Here is a 10,175-nt window from a genome sequence, read left to right on the forward strand (position 1 = left end):
CTAGGCTGGATTATTGCAATTCATTATTATCAGGCTGCCCTAACAAGTCTCTAAAGACTCCAGCTGGTCCAGAGTGCAGCTGCACATATGCTGACAAAAACTATAAAAAGAGATCATATTTCTCCCATCTTAGCTTTGCTGCATTGGCTTCCAGTAAAATCCAGAATTGAATTTAAAATCCTTCTCCTCACCTACAAAGCTCTTAATGGTCAGGCACCATCATATCTTAAAGAGCTTATAGTACCCCATTACCCCACTAGAACACTGCGCTCCTAGAATGCAGGCTTACTTGTGGTTCCTACAGTCTCCAAAAGTAGAATGGGAGGCAGAGCCTTCAGCTATCAGGTTCCTTTCCTGTGGAACCATTGTCCAGATTCGGTCCAGGGAGCAGACACCCTCTCTGCATTTAAGAGTAGGCTTAAAACTTTCCTGTTTTATAAAGCTTATAGTTAAGGCCGACCAAGCTCGCCTTTGGACCAGCCCTTAGTTACGCTGCTATAGGCCTTTGTCTCATGCACATGGAGTATGAGGCCAAACACAGGTTGATCCAGAAGCCTAACAGCAAAGACCATATTTATCTATGCTGGTAATCAGCACTAATTCATTTCCCATCACTTGGTGTGAAGTTATAGAAAAACAAGCTGCATTGATACAAATCGTGGCTTTATTTAATTATTCATTTGTTTTGAATCAAATTATCTCACCTACAAGTTTAAATTATATACTTTTTTGTTAAAGCCACCTGCTTGGCTTACCAGTGTTTACTTACAGCCTAATGCAAATGACATATTAAATATCTGTGAAACCATGTTGCTGAACCAAGATAATTTCATGCAGCTGAGTCAAATTACCTGTTATCTTAATTAACATATGGGCTACATTTATTTCTCAGGCTTTCTTTACAGAGAGTTTTGTTACATAACCTTGGTAAGTTACCTGCCTGGTTACCTGCCTATGCAAGTAATATACCAAATTATAACAGTTTAATATTTCCAGCCCAGACTGTGAGAGAACTACAACACGTCGTCGTTATTTCTACTTTGCTGCTCTGACTGTCATAAAACAGTGACGTCTCACTCTCTCCCAGGAGTAATCCTTCTCATGCTGGCAGTCAGAGTAAATTCTCCTCTGCAATTAGTTTTAGTCCTTGGTTAACTCTCAGTGCGATTCTGAGACAATTGATAAATATGGGCCCGGGGTCAGAGTCTAACTTATAACACCTCTTTTCTGCATCAAACAGCTCATGTATAACAAATTTAGAAAGTGCTGACTTCAACAAAATCCAGAGATAACGGTTCAGTTTGTAGTCAGTTAAGAGACTTAAGTGAAGATGACAAAATCCAGATCCAGACTCTAGTCCAGGTGGATCATCAGGATACAGCTGATCCTCTCTCAACACACTCCTCGATGTTCACTCACACTCTTATAGAGATCAGAACACCCTCCAGCTGATGAGAGAAGAAACAACAGAGGTCATAAATCAGTGTTTAGTGAGATTCATTTCATCAGCTGTCAGTCAATCATGCAGCACATTCAGTATAAAGAGCAGCAGGTACTTCAGTCCTGTTCAGACCAGAAGTGGAACAGCTGTTTAGTGTGTTGGAGTGAACACACTGAGCTCCAAGCTCACAGACCTGGAGCGGCTTTTGGTATCAAGTCTGTTTACTCTGCAGATTTCACTGAAGTACACAGAGGAAATAAACTGCTGAGAGTCATGAACACATTACTGCAGAAACAGAGACATTCACTCACCAGTTTACTGATGGATTTACTGTTGATACATGTGAACTGTTACAAAAGTTTAAAAGCTACAGAGTCTCTGTGGGATTTGAATATCTTTCCTGCTGTTAAATCATCACATAACAATCAGTCAGAGCTCTCAACTAAACACCTGCTGTGATTCCTGGACTTCAGCAGAGGTTCTGATTTGTATAAAAACCACATGGTCTAAACATAATGATGGTTCTGTGAAATCAGAGCCAGTGATTTGCAGGCTTCAGTCAGACGGATCTTAAGATGGATTGATCAATTCTTTAGAGTTGAAATGAGAGAACAAACACTTTCAGATCAGATTTGATGGTACGACGGTTTGATGAATGAGGACCACTGTCTCTATACATCTTGTAAGGTTGTCAGCTTTATTTCCTGCTGACATGAACACAACAACAACAGCTGTCTTCACATCAGCTCAAACACATGATAACAACAAATTTCTGGCTGATCTGATTGGCTGACTGTTCTCTCTCTCTCTGCCTTTAGGTCCAATCCTGAAGCCTGTCATCATTCTCCTCTCACAGCTTCAATTAGAAAAGCAGCCACAGAGACGATTGGAGGTTCACCAGGAAATAAGATCTTTGCTTTGATACTAACTGTGTTTAATACAATACTGTTGAAACCAGCACGGACTGACTCCAACTCTCCACTGACCTCAGAGTCTCCAGTCCACAATGTGGACTTTCTTTAAGATCACACAGCAGCTCCACTTCTGGATCCCGCAGTTCGTTGTTACTCAGATGCAGCTCTCTCAGATGGGAGGGGTTGGACTTCAGAGCTGAGGCCTGAGAAACACAGCTGACCTCTGACAACCTGCAGCGACTCAATCTGAATAAAGAATACATTTTAGATAAAAATCCATTTATTATTCAATCGGATTTGTTCAAGTTTTAAATGTGTAGTTCAGCATTACTATGTCCTAATCAATTAGCTTTTCCCTAAAATGAGTAGAGTGACTTTGTCATTGTGTTATTGTGGCTCATCATAATGTCAGCCTTCTTCAGACACCATCCAAATGTCACCACAACATTCAGACAACTATTCATGTCAACACCGATTCATTAAAAATACTTTAAACACCTGCATTGATCTCTGAGTCCCTCTGTGTGTGTGTGTGTGTGTGTGTGTGTGTGTGTGTGTGTGGATCAATCAATCAAAAGACCAATATCAATGATCAGACATTATTCATTAAAACACATTAAAGAATATAATCAAGAAATATTTCCCCTTCAGCAAATAAACGTAATCAATTTAAACAGATACTGGTATATGAAATCAGACATGTTTATACTCTATGATCATGCAGACAGGATCTCCTTCTTCCTGTAGTTGGTAGTTTAGTAGGTATGTGTAATTATAATATGTTATTGGTGGCAGTAATCATTCCACCTGTCCACACTGACTGTAAAGTACTCTCTTAATACAGCTACACTGTAGGAAATGAGTTCATAAGTTCAGCTGAAGCTAATATGAGGCTTTGACAGTCTGGTAGACACCCACTTGATTTGTCTAACTCAAAGTTACAGGCTATTTAGTAAAAAATTCCATCTTTAGTTACAATCCCTCCACTGCAGCTCAGCAAGGAAACACTGAAGAAACAGAAAGATACTTCCTTGATATCAATATTTATTTAAACTAATATGAGGCTTCAGACTTCTGAAGCCTCATATTAGTTTAAACTTGGGAAGTAATTTTTACATAGAACAAGACTGTGGATTTTGAATTCTTGAAAAAAAATTAAATTCTACAGATTTGTTCTTAGGCAAATCACAAAAAGTGAAAAGAACCAAACGTGAAACTTCAGTGAAGGATTTGAATTGAATACATAGAAAAAAAATTACCAAAGCTACAGTCAGTGAATTGACCTCAGAGTCTCCAGTCTACAGTTTGGACTCTCCAATCCAGCTGACAGCAGGTTCACTCCTGAATCATGCAGCTCATTGCATGCAGCTTTCTCCAGAGAAAGAGGAATGCGCCTGCCACCTTTCAGCATATGATGCACCTGGTGCTGGGGGACGTGTCCTGTTGTAATGTATACCTCGATGACGTGGTGTACTCTCAGAATAAAGTAACTAAGTAACTAAAGTTCTTCATTTGTTTTACCAGGTTTGAATGATGCCCCCGTCACCCAAAGGAAGATAAATAGAAGAAAAAACTGTAAAATCCAATAATTACTAGAAATAAATAGAATAACTGTATTCATTAACTTAACAGCTATAAACACAACCAACTGAAAAATCAACATTATTTTGACTCACAGCATTTGAAACAGCTCAAAAACATCTGTGACTAAATACAACTAACATATTGTTTTGGCTATAAAAAAGTAGAGCATTAATGTAACAATAATAAGAATTTTATACTGTTTAGATTTGAAGAACTAAACTGCTAATCTACACTGATTTATCATGCTAATCACATCTGGACTTACAGAGCCTTTCTGCAGTTCCTCACAGCTGGGATCAGTCTGTGTTGTCCTTCCTCTGATGTGTTGTACTTCTTCAGGTCCAACTCATCCAGAACCTCCTCTGACATCTGCAGCATGTAGGCCAGAGCTGAGCAATGGATCTCAGAAAGTTCCTTCTCTGATCTGTTCTCTGACTTCAGGAACTTTTGGATCTCCTGATGTACTGAGCGGTCATTCATCTCCATTAGACAGTGGAAGATGTTGATGCTTCTGTCAGGAGAGATATCCTCACTTTTCATCTTCTTCAGGTTGTTAATGGCTCTCTGGATGAGTTTTGGACTGTTTTTTGTCCGTCCCAGCAGGCCTCCTAAGAGACTCTGGTTGGACTCCAGAGAGAGGCCATGAAGGAAGCGAACAAACAGGTCAAGGTGGCCATTTTTACTTTTGAGAGATTTCTCCATGGCTCTCCTCAGGAAGTCATCCAGGGATGAATCATGGCTATGATTGTTTCTGAAATTAGCTGAAATCTTCTTGAGGAAAGATTTCGGCTTTGATTCCCTGTGTTTGTAGTCTTTTCGCAGGAAGTCCCCCAGTACCTCTGTGTTGCTGTTGGTGTAACAGTGGTACATGTAGACTGCAGCCAGAAACTCCCGAACGCTCAGATGAACAAAGCAGTAGACTGTTTTCTGGAAGATCACACTCTCTCTTTTGAAGATCTCTGTACAAAATCCTGATAACACAGAGGCCTCTGTGACATCAAGACCACACTGCTCCAGGTCTTCTTGGTAGAATATGATGTTTCCTTTCTCCAGATGTTCAAAAGCCAGCCTCCCCAGCTTCAGAAGAACTTCCCTGTCAGCCTCTGTCAGCTCCTGTGGACTCGTCTCATGTCCCTCATCATACTTGTGCTTCTTCCTCTGTGTCTGAACCAGCAAGAAGTGTGAGAACAGGTCAGTCAGGGTCTTGGGCAGCTCTCCTCTCTGGTCTGTAGTCAACATGTGCTCCAGTACTCTAGCAATGATCCAGCAGAAGACTGGGATGTGACACATGATGTGGAGGCTCCTGGATGTCTTGATATGTGAGATGATACTGCTGCACAGCTCTTCATCACTGAATCTCCTCCTGAAATACTCCTCCTTTTGGGCGTCAGTGAAGCCTCGTACTTCTGTTACCCTGTCAACACATGCAAGAAGAATCTGATTGGCTGCTGAAGGTCGAGAAGTTATCCAGACGAGAGCTGAGGCAAGCAGATTCCCCTTGAAGAGGTTTGTCAACAGCACACTGACTGATGATTTCTGTGTGACATCAGACACGACCTCATTGTTCTTGAAATCCAGTGAAAGTCTGCTTTCATCCAGGCCATCAAAGATGAACAAAACTTTATAGATAGCAAGCTTCTCTGCCGAGACCTTCTGTAATGTTGGATGGAAATCATAGATCAGCATGAGGAGACTGTACTGCTCATCTTTGATCAAGTTCAGCTCCCTGAATGAAAGCAGAATCACCAGACTGATATCTTGGTTTTGTAAGCCCTCTGCCCAGTCCAGAGTGAATTTCTGCACTGAGAAGGTTTTTCCAACGCAAGCAACACCGTTTGTCAGAACGACTCTGATGTCTTTCTGTTGTTCAGGTAAGGCTTTAAAAATGTCATGACACTTGATTGGAGCGTCATGGAGGGTCTTCATCCTGGAAGCTGTTTCAAGTTGCCTCACCTCATGTTGGGTATTAACGTCTTCACTCTGTCCCTCTGTGATGTAGAGCTCAGTGTAGATCCTGTTGAGGAGGGTTTCACTTCCTGCTTCATCAGTTCCTTCAGTCACACATTCACATCTCTTCCTCAGACTGATCTTATGTTCATCTAAAACATCCTGCAGACCACTATCTGCTGAAAGAGAAGAAAAAATGGTATTATTAAAAAGAAATATGTCTCACTGCATTCATTTTCAGTACGATAGAGGAGGTCCTGTTTTCAGAGATGATGACATCAGCAGACAGATCTTCAGTCTTACTTTGTACAGTGCTGGTCTGACTGTCTGTCTGCAGTCCAGGTCTTGTTCTGGATCTTTCTGCACACTGAGGACAGGAGGAGTCTCCTGGTAAAGCAGACTGGTCACAGTATGAGGTGATGCACTGTCTGCAGAACCAGTGTCCACAGCTGGTAGAGACTGGATCCTTCAGGACATCCTGACACAAAGAACAGCAGGACAGCTGCTCCTCCACAGACACACCCCTCCTCTTCCTCTCTCTGTGGACATGAACACATTCTTTACGACACATGACATTAGTGGTGGCCAACCAACAGCTCACAAGTTGCATGCAGGTCTTTCCCTACATAAATAGTCCAGGCTGTAAGTATTTGGACAGTTTTTCTGTTCTTTAGGCTCTGGGCTTCAGCATATTCAGTTTGAAATAAAATAATATAAACTACAATTGCAAGGGTTCAAAAGTAATTAGACAGACAATAACAATGTACCAGCAAAGGCAGAGAAGAAGAAGAAGAGTGTAAGCTAGTAAACATGGATGTAAACAATGCAGGATTCAGAATACTAGGTTCAAATGTTGGCTTTGCAACTGTTTCATGAGGAGGGAAATGGGTTTAACACCTTTGTAAGACCAGTAATTGACAAGTAAGTCAATGTAAACATGACCTTTGTTAACAAGAAAACTCCACAGGGCTCCTTCAACCCTCTTTGAGCCATCAAAAGTCAGGAAAAATAAGCAGGAAGCAACTGAGCAAAACAGAAAAGTCCACTTGTGAAAAATAACAGACTGCTGCTCTTTTGTCTTGGGTTGTGGTGCTGAACAGAGAACTCTGGTAAATATCTTCATAATGCATCTTTTCATTTTTGTTTCTCTCTCTAACTGTTTCTGCTATAATCACTCTCTGTCTGTGTGAGTGTGATACAACAGTTTTACAGATTTTACTTTTCCCAAATGTTAAATGTCAGACTGAGTTTCCTCTGCTACAGTGGTCAGTCTGCATTGATAAATCAGCTCCAGCAGGCTGTTTGTATATATTTCCATTACCTCCTCCCATATTTTCTGCCTTTGAACAGGAACGCATTAAGACACATTCTGTATTGCATGAGACCAAACACTCAATTTTATTCCATTTTACCTGCACAAAACCAATCCTTTAGTGAACAAGGACAGACATAATTTGACTTGTTACTAAATCCTTAGTAAATATCACCCTATCTGACTGAATTATCTTCAAGTCAGTTTACAGTGGACACAGTCTCTTACTTTGTGTCTGAGGGTCCAGGTTCATTACTGAAGTTTAGAGATTCATATATAGACTGGTCACTCTTCATAGACAGTTGGCTGGATATTAGAGACTCTGCTCTCTGTCTGTGGTGCTGACCTCTGGAAACAACAAATGTTTTACATACATCATTACTTATCACTAGTTAATCACAACAGCTGATTGCGTTCATATCTCAGTTTAAATTTTTATTTCTATCTACAGCTGAAAACATATGTGAGAGTGAAGAGATTTGAACTTCTACATGTGGAAACACTGTGAAGGAATATGACACACATCCTGAACATTTATTTCCTGTAAACTCATGACGTGTTTGTAGAGTCTGATTGCAATGCTCTTTCAGTCATGCATGTAGTTTGACTGTATTGTTTACAGACATTTTCATGAGCTGCACAGCTTTGATAAATACATCAGGTGACACTTTATATTTAGATGGATAAACTTTCTGCATAAGATCTTCAGACACTCACTAATAGCGGGTGGAGATGGTTGTAGTAGAGTGTGGGTTGTCAGTGGTGTTTGTTTTTAAGTGACATTTCAACACTGAATCATCTTTGGGTCAGTTTACAGTAGCAACAGTCTCTTACTTTGTATCTGAGGGTCCAGATTCATTACTGAAGTTTAGGGAATAACTTTTAGACCGGTCACTCTTCATAGAAAGACAGCTGGATATTAGAGACTCTGCTCCATCATCCTCTTCCTCCAAATCATTCATCTTCTGGAGTCTGAGAGGTAAAACAGTAACATTGGAGACACACATACATACACAGTATAATAAACTCAGTCCTTTCTCTCAAGTTAATGGCTTCTTATTAGTTTACACAACTTTAAATACAACCATGTGTGTTTTCTAGCCATCACAAAGATCAACTTTGACTCTGGTTTAAATCTGTTACATACTTTCCCCCTGCTGGATGGGATATGTATAGCCCAATATTCTATTGACCATTTGTTTGTGCTCTCTCCTAGGTGGCCCTGATCGGATGATTGAGGGGAGGGCCTATAAAGAGGGAAGGAATGTGGCTTGGTCTCTCTCTTTTCCATTTTCCAGCCTGAGCACCAGCAGCTTTGTTCTTGTGTTTGTTCTGTTATATTTTAGTTTTGCCTTTTTTAGTTTCTTGGTTTGGTTAGTGAGTCTGGTAGTCCCATTTTTGTGGCTTTATTTCTGTTAGGTTTAGTTGTTATGTGGATTTAGGTTAGAGAGGAGAGCCCAGATCCTACGGCCCTTTGTGGGTTGGTCTGGGTGTCTCCTCTTCTTTCTATTCTTTTTGGCCAGCTCACCAGCTTTTGTTGTTTTTTTATTAATAAATTTGTGTAATCATTGTGAAATCCTGACCTTTGTTATGCCTTCTGTGGGCGAGCTGTTTTTAGGGGGTCGTAATAAAATCCAACAAACAGACTTCAGATAAACATCTGTGTCATTCTTCATTATGACTTTGCTCTATTTTGGCAGCACCATCGTGCCACGTACCATCACTGCGAGGACGCAGAAACCAGGGAAAGAAAAAAGGACACAACGTCTGAAGATATCAACCTGTGATTTCACATTTTTCTGACAGTTTAATCAACTAAACAATTAATCCAACAAACAATCAGCAGATTGAACAATAATGACAGTAATCATTATTTGCAGCCCTAATATTAACACTCACGCTGCCTCAGACTTGCTGTTTTCCTCCTTGTGCTCTGTCAACTTTAAAGTGGAGCTTGTAAAGAATGAGTACCTTCACCTTTACTCCCTACCTGTGTGTGTGGGGGGGTGTTTGTATATGTGTTGGAGCCATAATGAACTATGAGCTTTGGTTGTTGGCTCCTTCCCACAATGTCTTTACTGGAAATTGTGTGTGTGTGTGTGTGTGTGTGTGTGTGTGTGTGGTTAAGGTTAGGCGTGAATTGGTTATGGTTATTGTTAGGGTTAGGGTTATGCTGTACAAAATGAAGTGAGTCAGTGCAATGTCCTAACAAGAATAACTGTGCAAACTTGACCCAGTGTTACACACAACAAGCTTTCACTAAAAACTGTCACAAATGTTTTGTTTCTTGTACAAAACAATGTGCATATGACATTCATAAGATACACAAGTTGTTAACAATCAGTAACAAAGTGTGACGTGTAAAAAGAGTAGAGTAGATTATAACAAGCTTTAGTTTGGGTAAAAAAAAAACAATAGTAAAATAAAAAATAACACTGAAACTGGGTCAAAACAACCACTTGTCTTGAGAGGCTTTCTGGGTAACATTAAAGGTTTTATATGTAGGATTGTGAAGCAATTTACATGTATTAATTGTTTTCATTACCAATGAGTGAATGGGTAATAATGTAACGTAAAAAAAATAGACTTTCCCCGACTTTTTTTGCTGTCTGTAAGACCCTGTGGACTGATTTCTATGTGAAAGACCTGGGCCGGATTTTCCGCGAAGACCTTGCCTCTCTCCTGCTAACGTCAACAAACCATTGGCATTACCACACAACAACACAACAAAAACGGTGCTTTCCGAGTAGAAGCACCCTGCAGATATTAGCTCTCCAGCTAATGAGACGGCTAGCTGCGTACATCAACCACTACACATTTCACAACAAAACACCCTCGCAATGACAAGTCACCCACTCTCGACCACACACACAGCTAAAACATTATTTCCTCAACAAAGGAGCAGAAAACAAGCTCCAGAGCGATAGCAGAACATAGTTCTTTTGTTTTTCGTGTTGGAAGCCCAAAAGTTGTAATA

The 10,175-nt window shown here is 40.4% G+C and overlaps 1 protein-coding gene across 2 annotated transcripts; it reads right to left on the minus strand.

Moving 5' to 3' along the window:
• Nucleotides 1-288: 288 nt before the first annotated feature.
• On the minus strand, nucleotides 289-9,545 carry LOC121881897 (protein NLRC3-like). 2 transcript variants are annotated; one of them, XM_042389708.1, is made up of 6 exons: nucleotides 8,033-9,545; nucleotides 7,427-7,546; nucleotides 6,190-6,425; nucleotides 4,205-6,065; nucleotides 2,428-2,601; nucleotides 289-1,448 (listed from the first exon to the last, which is right to left on the minus strand). In XM_042389708.1, exons 1-6 carry the CDS (start codon nucleotides 8,203-8,205, stop codon nucleotides 1,433-1,435), a joined length of 2,580 nt encoding a protein of 859 aa, XP_042245642.1. In that variant the 5' UTR covers nucleotides 8,206-9,545; the 3' UTR covers nucleotides 289-1,432. The 2 variants fall into 2 exon arrangements, with proteins under 2 accessions (XP_042245642.1, XP_042245641.1); XM_042389707.1 differs by lacking the exon at nucleotides 289-1,448 and having other exon boundaries at nucleotides 2,269-2,601.
• Between the last annotated feature and the right edge of the window lie 630 nt (nucleotides 9,546-10,175).

The sequence above is a fragment of the Thunnus maccoyii genome, chromosome 17 (genome assembly GCF_910596095.1).
Source record: "Thunnus maccoyii chromosome 17, fThuMac1.1, whole genome shotgun sequence".
In the NCBI taxonomy this organism is placed as follows: Eukaryota; Metazoa; Chordata; class Actinopteri; order Scombriformes; family Scombridae; genus Thunnus; species Thunnus maccoyii.

What these genes read in the sequence shown, in the direction of transcription:
- LOC121881897 (XM_042389707.1), bottom strand. Translation starts at nt 8,205, where the DNA reads ATGTGTGTCTCCAATGTTACTGTTTTACCTCTCAGACTCCAGAAGATG. An exon ending in TCTGGACCCTCAGATACAAA is followed by an intron (nt 7,547 to 8,032) that starts GTAAGAGACTGT and finishes TGTTGTTTCCAG; the next exon opens with AGGTCAGCACCACAGACAGA. An exon ending in CCTGGACCCTCAGACACAAA is followed by an intron (nt 6,426 to 7,426) that starts GTAAGAGACTGT and finishes TCATGTCCACAG; the next exon opens with AGAGAGGAAGAGGAGGGGTG.